The 23,463-nt window shown below is 32.2% G+C and overlaps 1 protein-coding gene across 3 annotated transcripts in view; it reads left to right on the forward strand.

Moving 5' to 3' along the window:
- The window catches only part of LOC143145704 (uncharacterized), a 29,834-nt gene continuing 6,371 nt past the window's right edge, over window positions 1-23,463 (forward strand). Inside the window, exons 1-5 of one of the 3 annotated variants that reach the window (XR_012991756.1) lie at window positions 1-451; window positions 10,854-10,977; window positions 16,268-16,531; window positions 19,635-19,938; window positions 22,071-22,168. Coding sequence is in view for 1 of the 3 variants with exons in the window: in XM_076309335.1 (XP_076165450.1) it covers window positions 449-451; window positions 10,854-10,977; window positions 16,268-16,531; window positions 19,635-19,696 (453 nt within the window). In the remaining 2 variants the exon portion in view is untranslated. The other 2 variants (XR_012991755.1, XM_076309335.1) reach the window with 2 other exon arrangements.

Genomic DNA, 23,463 nt, shown 5'->3' on the forward strand with positions numbered 1-23,463 from the left:
CCGACGGGTGAGAAGTTATGACGCCGTCCTCGTCGTGGTTATCGCTCTCCTTTTCTGCGACGAGCTATTGCAATTGGCCACCGGCAAGTGGTGGATGGATGGCCGTCGCGCAGCTTGCTTCCTTCACGCGTACATTGAGTGTGTAATCTCGTACACCGAGCAAAAAACATTTGGCAGGTGTCCCAGCACGGTATCTTGACCATCGTACTCTCACCTGTACCGATTGTTGTTCTGTGCATTGTGCATATCGCGTACGCTTTCCTTGTGAAACGTCTGTGTGCCTTCATTCGCGCAGTATCGATTCGCGGGCGGTTGGTTTACAACCGGCGTGCACGCTGTGTCGCGTCCACGCTGACAGTGGACATCTGACTGCAGACGCGTGTGTAGCTAGTCCAGTGCCTAGCGATACCAACTACGCACACAGAAAACGAACGCTATTTCCATCCCAATGGTGAGTTTATGAATCACGTCAACGTCACGCGTCATGTCATACTTCTTTTGCGGTCAATTTCACTTCTACTGTGTTATTCTTAGCTAATATGCTCGCCCGTGCTCCGTATTCTAGAAATACATTGGTTTTTCTCAACGAACTGTGTGTGGCATTTTTAACAAATGTTTCATTCCAATGCCTGCGTCTTTCGACGTGCTCCGCTCGTTCGTGTCGTTTTTCATTTTTCATCTCTTTTTGTATCATCGATCTCTTTTCTTCAGTCGCTGGCTATTGCTTTTTTTCTGTAATATTTCGTCTTCATCCATGTACTATTGGTCGACATTGCGTTAACGCGATAGCATACGTAGTGTGGGCAACGGTCGTAGAAATAATGATGTTTTTAGAAATTTGGCAGAAAGTCAATTCGCTACTTAATTTTTTTGCACTGTAAACTGTATGCTTCGGTACGCACACTAAGTACGTAGGATCTGTATGAATCGATCACTGACTTTTCAGGGTTGTTGTATGAGTAAAACATGGAGAAACAACGGCAATACATGTAAGAATAATTGATTTCACCTCGTTTTATAGTATTGGTGTTATATTTGAATATTTGTTACAATTTGTATATTGGTCGTCCATGGTAAGAGCAACGTGACTCAAAATTACTAAATTTTTTAACAAAAATAACCTGCCAAAGTACTGTACTTTCATCGTATATAACATAATAATACTGTTATATGGTCGTTCTCCACGTTTTAATAAAAGGAAAACGTAAATATTTTTTTTTTACAAAAGTATATACTTTTGAATTGTATCATCTTATCGTAAAGAAGTCATACGTGTTCTGACCAGTGCAAAAATTATGTAACTGGCAATTGCGGTAAACCAACTTATACAATTATTGTTTGTAATTGGACAATCAAAGAATGACGTATTCTAATCGCGAATACATTTCACGAGAAATTTATTTGCGCAGTATGTTTCATTTACATGTATAGTCTCAATTATTTTAAATATAAAAACACGAATATATTTTTTGTATACAAATTGTTTGGTTTGCGAGAGAAAACGCAATACTGTAATTGAGTTTTATTAACTTCTGTTTTTTAATCAAATTATTGCTTTTAATTAAATTCATAAAATTATATTGCATTCTAGGAGAAATTAAATAAGCAAATAACATACTGGGTGTGCATAAAGTTCCTACATATTTTGGAATGAATAAGTTCATTCATAAAATGATAAAGTGGCAATATGTATTGAATAAGCATGACCATGACAACTCATTCCATAATGTTTATAAACACATATTCGAGAATTTGCAGGATTAATTACCTGTAAAATTTCATTTTCGTTCATAGTAGTTTCCTACACTCGTGAACTTAATCCGATACAAAGAAATCTGAAGTATTAAGTCTGATGATCTAGCTGGCCACGTCTTGTTTGTTTACCTCGTTTAACCTTCTTTTAAACTTCTTTTGATTTCGTTCTATTTCTTTCTTTGAATTCGCTAAATTATTGCTATCACATGTATCTCTGTATTCATTGTAACGGGTTTTTGGGATAAAATTAATAAATTTTTAATTATTTTACCAAAATAGATAAAAACATTATGGACAACCTGTACATTTTTTATTAACTCTTTACGAAAAATTGTCAAGAATATTGCAAGAAAAATTGCAACTGACTAAGATAATAATTCTTCTTTGGTATTCCGTAGAAAAATGTGGCAATAACTTTTATTTCGTTAATTTTATCATTTGGATAAATTGTTTTGCTTTGTTAGTATAAAGTGACCGTTTATTTGGGAATAAAGAGCGGATAAAATTTTATTCGACAATATACAGTGATCTGTAATTCGCAGAATGTAAGTGATTTCCAATCTGGCATATTCTGGGTGAAATCGATGTAGACAGGCAGGATTGGTGTATCAAATTTTTCATTTCTTTTATTTTTCATTATGTTGGGTATTATACCGTAGCAAATTTTATTTGAATTTTCGACTCAATATCGCAATACGAAAAATATATGTAATGTTTACATATATGTACATAGTATATGTGTACTTGATCGTGACCGACCTGTAACACTTTGAGAGATAGATATAGTTAAAGTCGGTTGCATATATTCGAAATGTGCCTAGTAAATAATGTGACCGAACAATAATTGACGGCGTATATTCGGCATTTTCCGAATTCCAATTGTTTCTTATTTGTCGTCAGTAAATGAGTACGTATTAAAGTACCTAATTAACAATTAATGTTGTTTCCAATAACGAAATTCTCAACATTGTGATTCGATGAATACACGCATATATGGACACATTGGGATTCTTCTTATTTTTGGACTTTGGAATTTTCACTGTACTTTTGCTCAAATTTAATAAATTTTAGATTTACTAATACGTTTGTCTTCTTTTACGACGTTAAATAACAAGTTGCTAAATATCTGAAGAGCCATTTTCGATTTTAGGTTCAATTTTTTCTATCCATACGTTTAATATCAATGAATTTATGAACAATACTAAATGTTGTAAGCCCTAAAGGACATTGGGTCCTTTTTTTGTAACCACGATATGTTTTTGGAGAAACCCTCCCAGTGTGGTGCGAAAACGTAGAAAAATAATTTTTGTAAAATATGAGTTCGATCGAACAACAAATAAACGTGTCTCAAAGGCCTTGAATCTTTTAAACGAAACTAAAACGTGGCTCCATCACTTGTTCAAGTACTGTATTAAATTGAACGTGTACCCGAACGTGTTATTTCATTGTTTGTTACAAAAGTTGTCTAAAACTATTTTTTTTAACAGATTTAATTTAGCTTAAATTTTTACTAAAGTTTCGTCAAAAACCTGATTATAATTATAAGCAAACTAAAATTGATTAATGTTATGGCAGAGAAAAACTTTATAACAAACTAAATTCATAAAAACATTATAAAAATGTATTGAATTATGAAAAACGAAGATCGAAAGCTGTATCTATGATAAATTGTAAAAATGTATCAATATTACATTTTTTATTTATTGGATACTTTTTTACAAATGTAATAAAATAGTTCTGAACCATTCAAAGAATTTTATCTTATTCTAAATATTAACTCTTCAGGACCAAAGCGAGGCCTCAGATAAATAGTTGTGAAAGCTATTATAATTAAATGCGCCTTTTATTCAAAGGGATATTGGTTGACCATGTACACATTGCAAAAAAATGAAAGGATACTCTTGCATTTTTTGAGTTTTCCAAAAAGTATAATATATAGTAGAATTTTTGTATATACATATGTTTGTGTATAATCAATGTCACTTCCTTAGTAACATGCGATAGACAACTACCTAGTTTATGCTATTTTCCAGGAAAAAAAGGATTAAACTTTAATTTGTTTCCTGCCATAGTAGTTTGCGATGAATATTATTAATAAAGTTATTAATAAGGAGCTCTGAATTTGACCACTTTTCAGCAGTACTCGAGTGGTCCTAATTCAATGTCCAAGGACTGTAAGTAGTGTGTAGCTACGCATTTTAAATGAGTCGTGCACGGATGGTATTACAAATTGCGCCAAACTTTACTATGCAATAGTAGCAACTATTATAAGGAATATACAGTGTACAAGAATGTAATTTTACTGAATGCAGAAATTTAAAAAAAACTGAAGAAGTACTAACAAAGAAGCACATCTAGGATCAATTTGTTCGATTGTTCGAGAGTACATTAGATAAAGAAAGAAGTGGAGTATGGAGAAAATATTATGGATGAAAAAGATTCACATTCGATGGACCAAATAGTTGATCTTACTATATTTACGACCTCAAAGAGGAACCAATATTTCAAATGAAACGCCAAATGAGAAGAGAAAATATTATAATTTGAGGAGAAATTTGATACAGAGGAAAAACAAATATTCGTTTCGTTAATGGTAAATTAAGAAGCAATGACTATATCAAAATAATTGATGAAGCAATGGTAAACCTGCGATGAAGTTTTAAAGATAGAGAAATATTTTTCAATGGAGAATGCATCAATGCATACTACTAATGTGATAAAAAAACTATTTTGAAAGAAGTAACATTAAAGTTCTATCTTGGCTCGTAACTTAATTACTTGTATATCTTTAAGTTTTTCTTGTAAAGCTTATGGACTATTAGAAAGCTTAAGAATTATACAAGAAAAGAAGATTATGAGCAAAAGATACATTATTTATACTGATTAGAAAAGCATTCTATCAACTATACGGAACCTTAATTTAGTTAATCCGATTATTACGCAAATTATTAATAAATATAATGAAATATTACAAAACAGAAAATTCTGAGATTCTTTTTGGACGAGTTCCCTCATACGTTGAAATTCGTGGAAACGAAAGAGCAAACAATATTGCTTAATAAGCTGCAATCTCATCACATCAAAATGTCAAAACTCCTCCATGTCATGTAGAAGTCATAAAATTCTTTAACAAATTTCTTAAGGAAAATTGAAATAACGCTTGAAAGTTATCTAGGAATACACATACTTATAATATAATATAACGAATAATGAACACGAATATAGTTCGGCGTTATTATTTAAGAGAAAGCTCTAAATAGTTCTCACAATACTTGGAATCTTAACTGAAGATCTCGTTCATACCGAAATATTAACGAGAAAAGAACTTGTATCAAATAAATCAATGCCTAAAAAAAATCGTGAAGGACAGAGTCATGTTCTAATGTAGTAAACTTTTTGAAGCATATTGATCTACTAAATTTTATTTAATAATTTTGTAATTTGTGTGTGTGTAAATAGTAACTGTGGTTGCTAATTATTTTAAGGTTGAAGCAACTTTAAAAAATTCAATTAAAAGAAAAACTAGTTCATAATAACTATAAAAATTGTAGAAAATTGAATTCAGTTGAAGAACTAAGAACCGCAATTGAAGAAGCTTGGAGTGTAATTTCGTGAAAAGATTTAAAACTATTGTACAAATCACTACGTAAACAGTAACTTTTTTTCCATGCTACTAAGGAACGTAAGATTGGGCGTAGTGGATTAACCACATTTGTACGTACACGTGGCTTAGTTGCAGTGTATTATTCGCCAAAATGGTTCTTATAGTGCAAAGCAAGCGGTACGATAGAATTAAAGAGTACATAAGAATTAAAGGTAGCGTTTAGGTGGAGTCAACAAGGTATCCCCCTTACCTTTGTAATTTATCGTACAGATTGCCATTTAGTTTGAAGTATTTGGTTAATTCACACGTTTGTTGCGTTTTATTCGTTAAAAATGTATATCGTGTCTTCTGGAGGCGTTTTCTATGCGTTAGTATGGATAGTATCTTTGATCAAATTCTTCGAATGGATTAAGACCAGATGGTTGTGACGCGTGGAGTGACAATCTTAGTTCATTTCGACCATTTGTAAGATTACCACGGCGAGAAAAGTAAAAAAGTTGTCCGTGGAAAAACTTTTGGCAATGGTAACTTTATTGAAAGACGATTATTTGACAAAAGATATAACCGAAAAATCTGAAATTTCCAAATCTATATAAACAAACGCTTATCCATAAAGCAGTCAGAACGTCTAAGAAAGATTGTTGTTAGTAAAAATCCCTCTTGAAAACATTAAGTAAACGAAACAACAGTCGAAACCAACAAGCGTTACGTACATCGATTTCTATAATGGCCGTTTGTTTGTATGAGACTCTTCTTCGAAGATGTACCCGTATTCTACTGCAAAATCCATTATTAAGGAAGTAGAATAAAAGGAAAAGATTCAAACGGACCAAAATTGAACGAAAAAAGAGTAAAAACAGTATTATAAATGGACGAGTTCAAATTTCAAATATTTAGGAATTGGCTAAATTTAGGAGTTGTGCTAACCGTAAACCATGAAAAAGGATCAATAATAGTGTAGAATTGCTTTGATGCCAATAGGACTGAAGGTTTAATAAAAAGTGACGATCTTGAAAAGCACGCTATCCTTACCAGAAATAAATTAATTGGTCAAAATCTTATCTTCGTGCAAAATAATGCATAATGCGAAGACTATTTAAAACAACTATAAAACACTAATGAAATAAAAATGATGCACTGGCCAATTCAATCATCAGATCTCAATCTCATAGAAAAATGATGGAATGTAAATACTGATCGTACGATACATGAGATGTAGTGGGTATCAAAAAATGGTATGCAAAAACATTTAAAAAATTTGTGTGTAATCAAATATCAATTGATACATTACAAAAATTAACATTCAGAATGCCAAGAATTATAAAGGCTGTCATTAAAAAAAACGCGGGGAATTTTTCAACGAGAAAAAGATATAATTTATTTCACTCATATGGTGAGTTTTCAGTAATATTAGACAACAAATGGTCTCTATAATAAGCAAAGTTCAAAACGAGACAAAATTTCTTCGAATTTACTACATATTCAGCAAGTGTTTTAATATTTATATGCAGTGTATACATATAAATAGAACCTGTTTACGTATTATTGTTTTTGTGAAACACGAAAAAATCAGAGTTGTCCTATCATTTTGTCACAAAGTATACATACCAATACATAAAATAAAAAATGCATTGGAGTCGGTTTAATGTTTGACTGTCGGAGTTGTTTCATGCATAATTGTCCGACAACGATTAAAAACTTAAAAACATACAAAAGCCAGTGCTGTTGATAATGAAATAACAAAATTGTAGAGACGTGTGCCTTTATCGCAAACTTCAAAGTTTCTTGACAAAGAAATAAATTGTATAACCTTTAATTATAAACAAATGTTAATTAATCGTCGTATAGACGGATGGAATATTTACAAGTTTAATCTTTTGGCCTGAAAAACCAATTCGATGTTGTTGTCTTCAAAGTTCATACAATAGCCGATTAAGCGCTTTGATTATTTTTGAAAACTATTTTTAGTCGATTTATAGCAGACGAACAACATAATTATTATATTTTAAGATACTGTTAATTATCCGTGGTTGAGTTTCTTCATTTGGAATTGGTAAATTATTTACTCGTAATATATTGACTAAAAACTCCCTTTTTAGATATTCCTAAAGTACTGTGAAACTCCATGTACATGAATCGAAAGAAGAACAAATAGATTCACATAACCGATATTACTTATAATAGGAACACACCTATTTCACACCACCATCTACCGCACGAGCGTCACGCGTTCCTATTATTCAAACTACCGGTGATATATACTTATTACGTTATAATAAGAGCTTAGCTAGAGTTCGATTAATCAAGCGTTACAAAAAATCTGATTCATGTAAATGAAATGCATATAAATTGAGCTTCCTTGTATCTAGATGTAAGAATATCCTCTGAAAGTTTTAAGACGATTTCTTAAAAATAGAGAGATTGAATTGTAAATGAAAGTGGTTCGAACCTACTCGAGCGATTCGAACTTTTGAAGCAAATAGCTGGCTTTCTGGTGTTTTAACATTCTCTGAAACACTCAACTGACTATGACGTTATATGCCAGAATGAGTTAACTGTTTCGTAGCACCAAGCGGTTATAAACGATTATAAGAATTGTCACGTGACAACCTAGGATTTTCAAGGATCGTGTCACACGTGTTTTGGCGTCAACGGTACCATCGACGATCGAGTGTTAATAGTGTTAGAAGACGTTGGTAACCCTGTAGTAACCAGAATTAGATTGGTTGCACGTTGGTCGCGAGACCTGGATGGCGTTGGACAACGTATCTTTCCTCCTAGTCTCTAGATGGCGTTCTGTGCGAATAGTGTGCTGTGCAATGATTCCAAAGAGACAAGATTGTAAAGGTCATACTTTGGTTCATATTACTTTTATATCCACCTTATTACATTCATCTCATCAATATGTTATTCACGGATAAATAAGTAACAGAAGAACTTGTAATTCGGCGAAGAAGATAAACGAAACAGAAAAAGAAGAATTGTACAATTGGCAGTGCTTCGAAGTCAATACATTTTAAGTATTTAGTTTACGTTGTGAAGATAGATATTTAAATATTAATTAGAAAAAGACTATCGATATTTCAGTATTGGCAGTAAAGAAATGTTTTTCTTTTTTGTAAATACACGAGACGATGATATATGTATTTAAATTGGAAAAAAATGGTATAGGTCATGGTTGAGAAACCTATGACACATCTGTCCAAGGTGACGCGTCAGACAATTTGGTCGACACGTGCGGAATTTTAAATAAAATTCGTTTTATATGAAAAAAATTATTTAAATACGATAATTTTTAAAATAAATAAGAATTAAAAATTGTTCTCAATAAAGATACGGATCTCTTAAATTAACGATATGTATCATCGAATATTATTTTTGTTTTCAAGAATTTTAATTAGTTCAGTCCATTGAGGGGGGAATACCCACCCAGTATACCTCTGCAATGATGATTGTTTTCCTCCCTTGAGTACATCGAGGTTCACTACTCCCACTATAAGCGAATAAGTATACCAAAAGTACCTCAAAATCAAATTAAATTTGAACGTTGTCCGTCTCCCAGACGAAACCAATTTTTACCAGGCTTTAACCCACTAATTTCACTATGAGGGCAGTAACAGGCGGGAACGTGGGTTTAAATTTTAATTCCATTTCTTCTTTTCTGTTGCTCGGAGAATTATGAAAAAAAAGAGTCCAATAAATATACTGTTTCTTCGATAGCTTGCTTTTTTCATTGCTACGAATATTGCACTCTGGAATCAGTGGGTTCATCTGATTCTAAATCGATTACTATCAGATATCGGAACCGGAGACCACTCTTTGAATGATTATTGGTTAACGGTGCACTTACAATTTACCATCGATGTCTAGTTAGTTTGTAAAATTTCTCGCAGTTTTATAATTTCGCCCATTAAAACTGCCAGTGTGACGAGTAGAAAAATATTTGTACAGTGGACGAAGAGTGGATGAAGAATAATTCAACGAAGGTTGCGGCTAAAAGGGAGATTGACTTTTCAATCCCTTTTCTCTGCGTGACGCAACAAGTCCATTTTGTGGGAGACTGCACGGTAAGATAAGCCTCCATCATCAGTCACAGGGACTAGTTTTCCAGTAGCCATGATTCTCCACGTTTACGGAGCACAAAGATTTGGAACTTTACAATCTCCATTTGCCGCGCTCCATTCGAGACAATTGACAAAGCGGGCATTTGCCGCAAAAGCGAGATTATTCTGAGTTTCTTAGACGTTCTTGAACGTGAGATGCGAATGAGCGTGTGAGTGTTGTCTCCTACTTTGCTTTTACTCGAATCATTTCAATAGACGAGTTTCGAGCAGTCGTGACGAGTGTGAGCGAAAGGGTTGTAATTTTTACAAATACAGACACGTTTTCTTGAGTAAAATAAGTTTAAATTAATTCCTCTAGACAACGATTCCTACACTATATTGGACTCTGTTCATCACTAACCGTTTTTTTGATTTTCGATGAAGCGGCAGTTATATATCTATTGTATATGTAATTCACTTGTTTGCGTGACGCGATGAGCTAATGTTTCCTCCTCCCGCCATAGTGTTAAACTTTGCCAAGTGTATAAGTATAGGCAGTTTTCAATAAAACGTATGCGATTATCGTATTATTTTCGATGCTTTCACATCGACATTCTTTTTTGTCCAAGAACCCTAGATCGTAGACCGGAATATTGACGTAAATTAATTTATATTTTTATGTAAAAAAAAATATGAATAAAAGACTGTTGTTTTAAGAATAGCCAAAAGAATATTAATTGTACAATTGATCTATTGTATTCTCTCCTCTCTCTCTCTCTCTCTCTCTCTCTCTCTCTCTCTCTCTCATCTAAGCTACAATTCAAAACAATTGTTGAATAAAGAAATAATGAAATAAGGAATTATTAAAATATATATATTATAACACCATGAAATAAAGTGAAGGTTAATAAAGAAAGAAAATAGGTACATGTCGATATAATACAAATTGTTTGTGGGAATTTTAAATGCAAAACGTAACAAAAACACAATTTGTGTGTGTGTGTGTGTGTGTAAGAAATATGGGTCTAGCTGAGCAATAAATACACTTCTCTCCTGTAGTTCTGTAAAGTATTCTTAAAGTATTACTGGGAAGGTATATATTTCTATTGTGAGCTCAGGGGTTAATTGTTGCGATTTATCTTTAGGAGTTAAAATACTATTCTTAATTCTATTATGTGTTAATGTCACGCGTCGGCTGTCTTAAGGTTAACTGCCATAATCCATGAACTTTTTATAAAAATTTAGCAACAGTAACGGTGCTTGTAGATCGATAGAAGATAACGATCTTAACCTTTCGTATCTGATGCGAGTCTATCGTGATCGAAACGTTACGTTCGTTGCCTTTCTTGCCTTACTTGCTGCCATTCTTGTATCTTGTTTGCAAACGATTAACTGTAAATTACAATAATTATCATGAGTAATATTTTATAATATGAAAAACACTCGATTAGGTGAAGCTGCGCAAAGTCTTACAAGATGACGACGTTTCTTCGCCGGCAAGGAGAGATTACTTTGCCGTTTCCAGTTATTCGACATTTAAAGGATATCGAAGAAAGCACCTTGTTCGTGTCAAAGGTACCTTCTATTCAAAATGTCCGTGCCAGATTTGTATCTAACCCTCGCACTAACATTGTTATTAACCTTGATTTGACGTCATTGCTTTTCTTTCATAACCTATATAATTCTATTAATCATGCGATTGAGTTTGATTTTATTCAACTCGAAATAATTTTTATTCACTTGTATGAATATGATTTTTTTATTTAGTCTCATGTTTATTCAATTTATTCAAGGTCTATTTAACTCTCGACCGTAAGAATTTAATGATATTGTCTTACTGTTGTTCAAAAAATCCATTAGACCCATTTGTCTATAATTTTATACATATTCACTAATATTTTATTAAACCGTGGTAATTTTTTCAAAAACAAATGATTGACTATATTATACATTCTTAACAGATATCGAGTTAATTTTTGTGTAGTCAATACAGGGACCTTTGCTTTATATGACCGTAGAATATTAAATCAATCAGTCCATGTACATGTATTACGTTAAACGGTTTTAAAATTTAGAGTGCAATATTAAAGTACATGTGGAGTTCAAAGTCATATAATTTAGTCATTTTTCCCAATTTTATTTGTCAATTACGTTTTTAAAGTTTTGATTTCCAAGAAAATGCAAGACAAAGAGAATCGACTTTTTTTTTACTTCAGCAGTATAGTCCACCTAAAGAGACGAGATACCAACATTTACATTAATGCCTGTGTGTTCACTAATCAGTTAATACGTTAAACGCCGTGGTGGTCTCTGAGGATTGACGCTTCAAAGTTACAACACTTCTCTAAAGCGCTTACAAGACATGAACACTAATACTTGTATACTTTTAAATAGAATTACTCTCGTTAATAATACTATAAAATAACAAGTACATCGACAAATTATCGAATCGTTCAACTTAAGTAGAAAATTGGCGTGGCATTGAAGCCAGAAAATTAACGTGTTAAATGGTCTGCAGCTATTGATCTACTTTTTTGAGCTCCAGAAACGACTTTTGTTTAAAAGAACGTTCAAAATTCTTACTACCCGCCTTTTTTCGAGCTTGGCTCAATTCGAACAGTTCGATCTTGTTTTGATTCGTGTTTTCGAATTCACTTTAGCCATTCGAATCGAATATTATTATTCGGTTTCTTTTTTCCGAACATTCCAACACCTCTGATCTCTCGGTGGTGTGGTGGTCATACATTAACGAAAAAAAGGCGACGCCAACTATCAGTATTCAAGGTCATAGGTCATTGAAAGGAAAGCGTCCAAAATGGAAAGATATCTATCTGGAATCGACATGTTTGAGCCATTGCTCACACCCATGGTTATAAGGCAGACTTCTTGATTGTAGCGAGTTGGCTACCTCTGCTTCACCGTCGTCTCCTGTAGCTGATATTGATAAATCTCTTTTAGATAAAATTAGTGAAATATTTGATTCCAAATTAACAAAAAACAATTGAAAACAATTTCAAAGTCTTTCATTCTAACATCGAGGTTTGGAATAGCAATCTTAGTAACATCGATACCGGAATTAATGCTAGAGTTAACAATCCAGAGTCCACCATCAATAATCTTGAAGAAAGCATCATTGTAAAAATTGCAGTTAGAACTAGCAGAGTATACAATTTGATTATTTTCAATTTCGAAGGAGAATCATCGAAAAACAACATTACCACTGTTTGTAGCATCTTGGACACGACCCAACCTGATTCCTCTAATTCAAACATTATCGTTGGACGGTCAGACAGGAACAACCCAAATGGGTCTAGGCCAATTTGTATTACGTTCAAGTGATCTGATATACCACTTTCAATTCTTGAAAACAAACATAAATATCAAGGGCCTGCGAGAATTTATCAAGACCAGCTGGGCAAGCAGCGTGCATCTCTGAACAACTTAAGAACGGTGTTACGTATAATGAATTATGAATCAGACTGTTGGGTATATACACAGTGTATCAAAAATTGTAATGTCTATCTAGAACTCAAAAAACGCAGTTTTTCTCCGTTAGTGTATTATCAAAATGTAAAGGGCCTACTTATAAAGCTACGTTGCAACTGTACGTGTACGACATAATTATTTTTGCTCACACTTGAACTTCACGATTGAAACATGGTTGCATACTGGTATTTCCTTGGAAGAATTGGGTTTCATTGGCTATAGTGAGTATCGTTGCAATAAATTCATTATTTCTAGCACGCGTTCGAAAAGCGGTAGTGTATTGCCTTAAATAACTCATTTTGTAATTTATGTATCCGCGTAGAGATCTTTCAGGTTAAACACGTTTGTTAGAACTGACTTTGTTAGATCGTTTGTTAGATCAATTGATGCCATCTTCGCGGCGGTTACATTCCTCCTACTTTCCAATTACCCTTGTATTCGGATTTTACCAACCGTGTTATCGAAGTTGTTGACATGCACTCCGTTGATTGCCATTTTATACTTGGCGATTAATCTGTCTCCTGTTAAATGGAAAGGGCTCCTATTTTGACTCTGGTTGTAACTTGAATACAGCAGCATCAATTGAGTGTTTAATTGGCAACCTCGGCTTTTGTAATCTAGTCTTAAAAAACCGTATTGATAATATTTTTAAGTTTGTGATTTATTTTTTCTAACAACGATAGTGCGGATATTTCTTTGTACTTCTAAAGATCGCTTACTTCAGTGTGACGCATATCATCCAGCTTTAATTGTAACTTTTTGGGTACATTCTAAGCTTTATTCGATGTATAACGTATCTTATAAGTATGTTTATAAGTGTGGAAATTACTTGGTAATACATAATTATTTGAATTCCAATATTTTGGACGACGCATTCGAAGGTATCAATTGAAACGATGCAATTGATCGATTATAATCATTTATAATATGTCGTAGACCATTTTCTACTAAAACATGCTGTTAAAAATTCCTCATCCTCAAAGTGTTCTCGTTTCAGCTTACTGAACTTGTACGCCAGAAGAAGATTGCTCATCGTGTCTATAAACACGATATATATATATATATATATATATATATATATATATATATAATAATAACGTTTCAATCGTTACGGCGATTATTTGACTTTCTTCGATCTAAAAATTGTTAGTAGGTCATCCCATAACTAATGTCGTTTTTTGACGGTGACTTTCGGTGAACAAAATTAATACTTACATTTATTTTCAATCATCGGTATATCAATTTCGATGACCTTTTCCTATCTACCGATCAACTTTCTTATTCCATTTTCGAAAAACTTCTGGGATTTTGAATTAAAATACTCATTTAGTGCTGATTTTACATCCTCGCTATTATTGAAATTTTTTCCACTTAAAAAATGTTGCTTCGACCGGAATAGATGGTAATCGCTTGGGGCAAGATCCGGAGAGTATGGTGGGTGTGGCAGAAGTTCCCAATTGAAATTTTTAATTTGTTCTACTGTTATCCTTGCTATGTGTGACCTAGCGTTATCGTGGTGGAATAGAACACCTTTGTGATTCACTAACGATGGTCGTTTTTCCACTAACGCTGCTCGAAGACGTTCAAGTTGATGGCTGTAAATCTCAACTGTTACGGTCTGATTTTGCTTTAAAAATCTCAAAACGAATGATTCCTCTAATATCCCACCACACGCGCAACAAAACTTTCCGGGGACGAAGCTCTGGTTTTGGTCACTGTAAAGATGATCGACTAGGTGATCAACTCATTGACGTTTTCGTTTGGGATTGCAGTATTAGACCCATATTTCGTCATCAGTAATAATCTGATCGAGAAACGAACGATTATTTTGTCGATCTCCCAGGAAAGCACAAATGTTCATGCGCTGGACACGGTTAGAAACCATCATTTCACGTGGTACCCATTTTCTCAGTTTCGATACTTTTCCCAATTGTATCAAATGTCTATGGACAGTACTGCTGTTACTGCCTAATCTCTTAGCAATTTCATCGGTAGTTGATTGTGGTTCTGACTCGATTAAAGCTTCCAATGCCTCAGGATTGAACGCTGTTGGTCGACCGGATCTCGGTTCGTCGGAAAGGTCAAAATCACCTTTTCGAAATTTGGAAAACCATCTTTGACACTTTCTCAAGTTCAATGCATGTTCACCTTACACTTCGCAAATGTTTTTAACCGTGTCCGTAGTGGGGTTCCCTTTTTTAAATTCGTATAGCGTACAATGCCGCAAATGAAGTTCGCACACGCTCGTCTTAAAATTTTTTTTCAAATGAAAAAGTTTCTATAAACATATCGCCGAGATGCGATTCAAGAGTTTTTTTAATGTACGATAAGAAACGACATTACTTATGGGATGACCTAATATTACCAGTATTTATATAACATAAAGCGTGAAATTAAGGATAATCATAATATTGAGCTCTTTTGAAGTTTGATTAAATATCAATGCAAGACTTGCATTCTATTTGACGAGATGTTTCTTGATAATATAAAATCTACCAGTGCTCAATTGAATGCTGATTTCTTTGTTTCATATTTTAGATCTTTTTAGATCTGCCTATACTTCTCAATCAGCCGTCACTCCTGATTTTACTTTCGATTAGTAAACTCACATTTCCAGCATTAATATTAATACCAAGTGATGTTCTTATTAAACTCAATAACTTAGAAATTTTCAAACGTCCGGATATCGATGGATTACCGCCATATCTCTTTAAAGCATGCAGTTCTATATTATACGGAAGTTAGTATTTCATACTAATAACACGAAAATATGCCCTTTTCGAAACCATTAATTTCTTATTTCAGAATTTTTCGCTACGAATAATATTGTCGATGTAAACCAAAATGATATTATCAGATGATTTACTCTGTATATATTTGTCGCGAATATTTAATATTTTTCATATCGCACAAAATGCACTAAAAATATTTTAGAACAATAGATATCTACTTATTTTTAAATATTCAGAAAAATACGGAACGTAATATTGAAAAAAGAAAATACTAGAAATGAGTGAGACAGGTACATTATCACATTATCGATTGTTTGGCCTTGTTTGCGGACCCAAGGCAAAACAGTACACATAAAATTCTGGAAGTAAATAATAAAAATACATATAAAAGAATATGAAAATAATTCTTTTAACGTCACATTTACACTATTGTCCTAAAAACCAAAGAAAATTGTTCTTTCTTTTGAAGCTCCACTATATGAAGTAATTACAGTACAAAAAAGTAAAGAAGTTTGATCAATTGATTAAGTAACTTGTTCGATATTGTGAAGTATTTTTTATCGAAATATTAAAGATTAGTACAATAAATGATATTATATAATATGTAATTAATATTAGATAATTACGAATATCCAACTTGGTTGCAGCGTTGAAAAAGATGTTAACGCCGAGACGTTCGGGACCAATTAGTCCCGAGGAGTTCGGCAATGGACCTGAGACGAAGAATCCTGGCACCGCAGGAAATAGTTCGGTGACTCCAGGTGGATACGAGAATGGAGAAGAAGCAAAAGAATTCCTTACGACAGGAAGAACCGGCAGAAGGAATGCTCTGCCGAATATTTTGGGACGTCACGCTGAAACCGGATTGTTAGACTTGCCAGACCGTTTCGAAGAGCTTTCTACGAATACAGGTAAAGAACGTGAACCATAAATACCTTAAATCTATCAATGATGAATGATCTACCTTTAGATTCATTTACAAAAAGATATCTTTACTATTGGCTGCTAAAAAGTAGCTACGATACTACAAAAATGAATTTGAATAGTTTCATCTATCTGTTTACTATTATTACGATGTTCCAAGGACCATACTCAATTTAGAGTCTTATTTGTTTGATGCTAATCACAATTTTATTTATATTTTACAGAATATAAGGTATTATATTTGAGCACTTCATCTCTAAATGTAGTTTATGATGTGAATCGTAAATATTTCCAAAATTTTCATTCGACATTTTTATTTTACTCTTCTTAGACTGATATAAGAATGTTTCGCCAAAATGTTTAACAGAAAAGTCTATAAACGCTACAACAAATGGAAATTCGAGATTATGAGAACTAAAGTGGATTAATTCGTTACTCGAGTAATTTTATGATTTTTAAACAGCTTAATTTATATTGATTTCATTTCATTAACTCGTACATCTATGGAAAATTTGTGGGTTAATTCGCTATTGCTTCCATGGCCTCAATTAATACAATTAGTATCTCGGCTCTTAGGCGCTCCAAATCAGATTGTATAATCAATAGAGAAACAATATTAGCAGCAAGATCATTTAGAGAATTTGTTGAAATTTGATTAACCAAGAACACGTTCATTAGGCAAGGTAAAAAAATATCTTTAAGCTAGTTTGGTCAAAACCAAAGATGGACATTACCTAAATGAAAAAATTATATAAATAAAGGTTTGACTAAAAGATACTTCATCTTTATTCGTTATTCAAAGTGTTCGAATAATCGAATTATTTTTATAGGATGAATAATAGGTAAATATATTTACTCGAATCGAGAGATGGTTTATCTTTACCTTCGAATAAGATTTTTATCTTTGTATATACATTTATTCGAAGGTTATTCGAAGCTTTGAATGATTTTGATTAGCTTCAAATAACTGATATGACTGTGCCCTTCATTGGTAACCACTTGAAAAGGTTCACTTTTAAAGGAATGTGTTTTTGTTTGTTTGGAAGAAATATAGTAACAGCGAAAAATCCGAGGAAGCAGACATGGACAAAATTTTATCTAAATAATAAATGATGAATGTGTAAAAGCAGTGTATAATATATATTTGCGCTACTTCGATTAAAATATAATTTCATTCTACATAGTGTCTGATAAAATGTAATACTATATAATTGGTTGTTCGATAAGAACAACCTAGTAGCAGGGGGCAATTCTACACGAGAAAATAAATCGAAAATAAAAAGAATTTTTTTTCAATAATGTTTTATTTTTGAAAAAATTTCTTTTGAAAATGTATCAAGGGCACTTAACTCTTAAATAATGATTCGTTGGGTCTAGGTGTACATTTCTTCTAAAGTTTATGCATGTGATTACAAACACAATGGAGTATTTTTTGAAGGCTCAATGCCAATGTTGGAAAGACTGCAACTTGACTTTTCTATACAGAATCACATCAAATCAGTTGTGAATTCCAAATATACAATGAACATTGAATATTTAAAGAATATTTAGAAAATTGTAAATAAAATTTTTGCAAAACTCACATTTTACCCTACTGAATATCTCTCTTATCTCGCTCTAATAAAATAATAGATTGCAGAGAGAGAGAGATATGCACACTGAAATCTACCAAATCATTACCTGGGAATTAAGAACACTGTTCTGACTCAGCTTTCATGCCATTGGCTAGAACAAGAGTAGTAAAGAGGAAACCATATGCGTACCTGACTCGAAGGCTCTCCACTCGGTGATATAAGAGAAGCTCCAACCAATCAATTCCTGCGTGGTAGCAGGAAACCCAGCATCCCTGTTGGTCTCTTTCGAAACTATCCTTGTATCTTACAATTAATCACAGTGATGAGAGACTAAATGACGTACAAAGATGTTTTCGTTAACAGAGCTGGCTTAAGATATAATGCAAATACTTCGAGTAATAAATTATTTGTCATTCAGATAATTATTTATATTTATTTTCATAAATGTTTTTTCGTATATTTATGATACTCAAATAACCACGGATTCGAATAAAAAATTTATTCGTTACAAACAGGTAAGAAGTTATCTGATATTGTTAGGTCTTATTTGTTATGCGTTATTCAAATAAAAATGTGCCCATCTTGGTCCTCTTGTTTCTTGTTGTGTCTGACTGTGTTGCACCAATTAATCTCAACATTCGTTTACTCCTATAATTCTTTAGGACTAATTATATTTATATTACATCACTATTCCTACATTATTGAATGGATTACACTTAAATATTACATCAATTTTATGCAAATTATTTATTAATAAATTATTCATCGATACGCATGTATATACATACAATGTATGTCAAGTTCTATGAAATGTATGTAACAAATACATGTATACAAAGACGCATTACATGTACGGCAATTTTTGGGTTTTTAATACAGACAGCGATAGAGCATTTCAGGAGAACTGAAATATATTTATTTAATAGGGATATTTTTCCTGATCACCTATTTGCACCTTCAAAAACTACTAATAGGTTTCATAACGAACTACCTATGCAACTATAGGCGTGAAGCTCTAATACAGATCTGTTGATGACTCCTTCGTGTTCTAATATGGAACAGGAGGAAGTACAATCGTCAACTTCTAGAGATCAGTTTTCATATGAGCAAAATCAATCTTCCACATTAGAAAATAATGAATAGGGATCTTTATTTCAATGGTCTCCGAAAATATTAATACCTATTCCTCGAGAGAAAGAGGAGGTAACGAATACAGAAAAAAAACCCGAGGAGAAACTGCTATTTTAACTTCATTCTTTTGCATGGAACAACTTGAAAGCACTGAACATCACTAAAGGATAAAGCAAGAAAAATTAAAAAGTGAACTTTGCTTGTTTTATATTGTAAGATATGTAATCTTTAAACTTTTATGTATGCACAATTTCATACAGTTTCATATTCAGAATACTTTTAATAGCTGTTTATAATTTACCAATTATTTAGGTACAAAATAAAACTATCAACTTTCGTAAAAAATGACATTGAATTGTAATATACTAACACGGATTAATTACAGATCAACCGAAAAATGGTGGACAAGATCCAAACGCACCGGGTACATCGAAACAACAGGGTTGATTCTGACTTACTTTACCGAATACACCAATCGTTGAACCGTGTACCATCGACATAAACGATACAAAGGGCAAAAAGGTATTACTTAAAGTTCTGCGAAAGGAGTTGCTGCAGCACCATTGACCTAACGATTGACATGAAACTTCTGCCTACGAATGTTGACGTCTGTGGTCAACTTTTCAAAGTTGAATACACGCAAACATCATTGCAAGTGTCCTGTTCGCATAACTATACGCTGTACATAGGTAGGTTATAAAAAAACTTACATAGGTAGCTTGTAGTTGGACACGAGACTCGAAGTCACATAAGAAATAATATGTATTGAAACATTACGAACAACATATTGTGCCAAGTTGTTAGTTATTGTATACAAGCAATGTAAGGATTTTAGCAACTTATTATTGTAAATACGTAACTCGGTATTCGTGTATCCGTTTAACCTAGTATATATGTCTTTACCTCCTGTGCAATAAATTTTTCGCATCAAAATGATCGACTAATCCTTAGTGTTTTGGATCCTTATAAGTACTTGTGCTATTGCTATTCACGGATTGTAGTTAATTAAGTATTCTTTATTTTTATATATAGTATACGTGTAACTTTGTCAAAATGGAAATTTGCACTGATTTGAGTCATCAAAAGATACGCGAAGTGAAAAAGGTTTTCGTAACTTTGAACTTCGAAGCAGATAAATGAATGGTTCTTACATTATTTTCCTTATAATTAGACATCTATATAACATTCATTATTAAGAGATATTATACAAATAATGTTTTACACCGTATTCAAGTCACAAACTCATCTTCACCAGTGTTTACATTGGAATCGACAATTCGATGGATGCGTCGATTTTTTTTTATTTAACACAATAAAGTTAAGGGAGAGATAAAAAAACTAGAATTAAAAATTGTTAAAGATTACAATGAAAAGATAAGAGGCGTAAAAGATTAAATGCTCCATAGCTCTTCATTGAACGGAAAAGAATATAAAAACGTTATCACAAACTTTGCCAAAGACTTCTGAGCAGAACCGTGCCAAATTGCACGATTATTTACAATAACAATACATAAGATAGAACCATGAAACATTTTCAAATTGTATTCGTAGAAAATTTACTAACAAGGGCACATCGGTAACTCGAAAATTCCAATTCTTTTTCTACTTTTGCAGATTTATAGGGGACCTCGAAAAAGTGTGGAGCAATTTTTGTATCGGCTACAATTCAGTTCTTTAAAATGAAAGCAACTCCTAAATATAGCTAGGCATTTCTTTATGTATCTTTAAAACTATAATAGATATAAAAAAAAAATAGTTACAATAAAAATTTAATGGTTTGTTATGTTTTATAAATCTCTCCAATTAAATTGATAAAAATGCAATTCCGAACCCATCAACCCCGACTGCTTCGTTATAAGTTGCTCTTGTCTCCCAAAACAAATACCATCTTATAACGAGACAAATATATGGTATAAAAATTTTGTAACATCATTGTATTTATGTGTACATATTGTGCATTATATAAAAACAAAAAAAGACAAAAACAAACATGTCACTGATAAGAGTCGTTTGAAGTGCAACGGTGCAAATATCGTATTATCCAATAAGTTTAACATGTCTTTGTAATGAGATTAGGTATACATTTTTCAACGTGGCACGAAGTCCAAACTGTTTGAAATGAATGGTGATGGGGGATAATTTGTTTTTTAAATTTAATTCCACAGTTTTATAAAGCATAGGAAATAATTTGTATTGCAACTATTTTGTCATACCTATTAATAATTTTAAAGATACACGATAAAATAAGGAAATACCTATCTTTAAGGGGTGTTTTCACCTTAAAGAACTAAATTCCAACAGTTCAATGTTCCTATAACGCTGAAAGAATTTTTATGCTGCTCAGTGTACATCATCGACACACTTGATTTCATTTTGTCATTTTAAAGGCATCTGCGAATGTATTACTCGTAGTCTTCGAATTTTCTTTCAGTGTTAAAACAAATAGTTATTAAAACATTTATAGGATTGGTGGTGCATTTAAATAAATCTATCAGAGCATTTTCTAAATAGAATAAATCTATTAGCACATATGTTTGCACAAGCATAAAACGTTTTACTGCTGTAGGTCTACGTAATGAAACGAAGCATCAATATAAAAACCTTGCATCTACTTTTTTGTAAATTCTCGGAACTTGTATAACTTCTTTCGACGTTTTTGATTTGTATCTCGACGGTCTTTTTTGCACGACAATTAATATTTTAAACATGATGCAACTGCGTTTATAAATATAATAATAGTACAAGTAGGAGTTGTGTGATCTATCAGAAAACTATCTAGATTTGTGTAAATATAAGCTTATTAATCTATGTATAATCCTAGACTGCGGCGGATTTGGAGATAAAATTCGGTGAATGATTAAGATAAAAGTGTTCCTGTCACGATAAAATTCGAGAAGACCACGCAAATTTTGTCTAATTGTAAGTTATTTCCAAGCATAATGACATGAAATTTGAACTATAATAAAAACAAATTATTATCCCACAGGGGTATTAATATTTAAGAATAAACATAAAGGTGTTAATAATTTTCTAACGCATGGTACTGTTTGAAGTGTTTACCGTCTTTCTTTCTTTTTCAAAAATGTAAAAGAACGTTTTGCAGTCTTCGAGACTTTGGCAACCGTTAGAGGTGTTTTTATAAAAACAGAAAATGTCGTTCACTTAATCTTGATAGCAATTCCTCAATTATGGAAGAACTTCTTGAGACAATGAAATCATTGAAATTATATTTAATAATTTCCTTTGCAAATTTTTGTTTAAAAATCTACAATTCAATATAAGTTATTATTTAAATTTCAAACAGAAATTTTAATTAACAATGGAATTAATAATATTAACGTAACACTAAATGACTTATCCTTCCTGTTCGTGCAAATTAATTTATTCATAAGTTAAATTTTTAGTAGTATCATATTTACTAAGTAGAAAAAATAGTCTTATATAATTTAATGTATTTCCGCGTTGCATAACATTTTTTTTTTAATTTATGTGTAATATCCAGTCTTTTTATGTTGTTTAAATATTCAACCACCGTTAGTTTCGTTATGTTGATGTCAGTTTTAACCATTCTTTTGTGCTTCGCGAAAACTAATTGACATTATTGTAAAAATACATGATATACGTGATATTATCAACAGTTTCTGTGAAAATAGTTGAATAACTGGTATAATACAAAAACAGCTATAATTCGGAAAGAAAATTGTATTGGATATATAATTATACGAACTTTTTTCTTATTTTCTTATTCACCTGTAAAGTTATATCCACATATTTTAGAATACCTTGTACATTAATATAGAAACAACCGATAAATTTTGTTCATAGACTAAACTTAGTCTTTTTTCGTATAAATTGGTTATTTGATAGAAACTAAAGTAAACAACAATTTTATCGTAGTTTTCTTCTTATGCATGTGGAAAACTGAGAATACAGTTTGGCTTTTATTTACTAAACTTTTATCCATAATTCTGTAATTAGATGGCAAAACTTGATATGTTATGTTTTTATAATTTTTCAATGTAACGATTTAAAAATTTAATGAACTGTGAAAAATCAGTACGGTATTAAAAAGTACAATTTGTTTCAATATTTATAGTGAAAGTATTTTTTAATCGTTGTTCAACAATTGGTATATTCACTTTCTTTCTTCTATAAACATGATTTTATTGATTTCTCTAAACATTGTCTGACATACTTGGTTTTGCCATTTTTCA

The sequence above is a fragment of the Ptiloglossa arizonensis genome, chromosome 4, assembly GCF_051014685.1.
Source record: "Ptiloglossa arizonensis isolate GNS036 chromosome 4, iyPtiAriz1_principal, whole genome shotgun sequence".
In the NCBI taxonomy this organism is placed as follows: domain Eukaryota; kingdom Metazoa; phylum Arthropoda; class Insecta; order Hymenoptera; family Colletidae; genus Ptiloglossa; species Ptiloglossa arizonensis.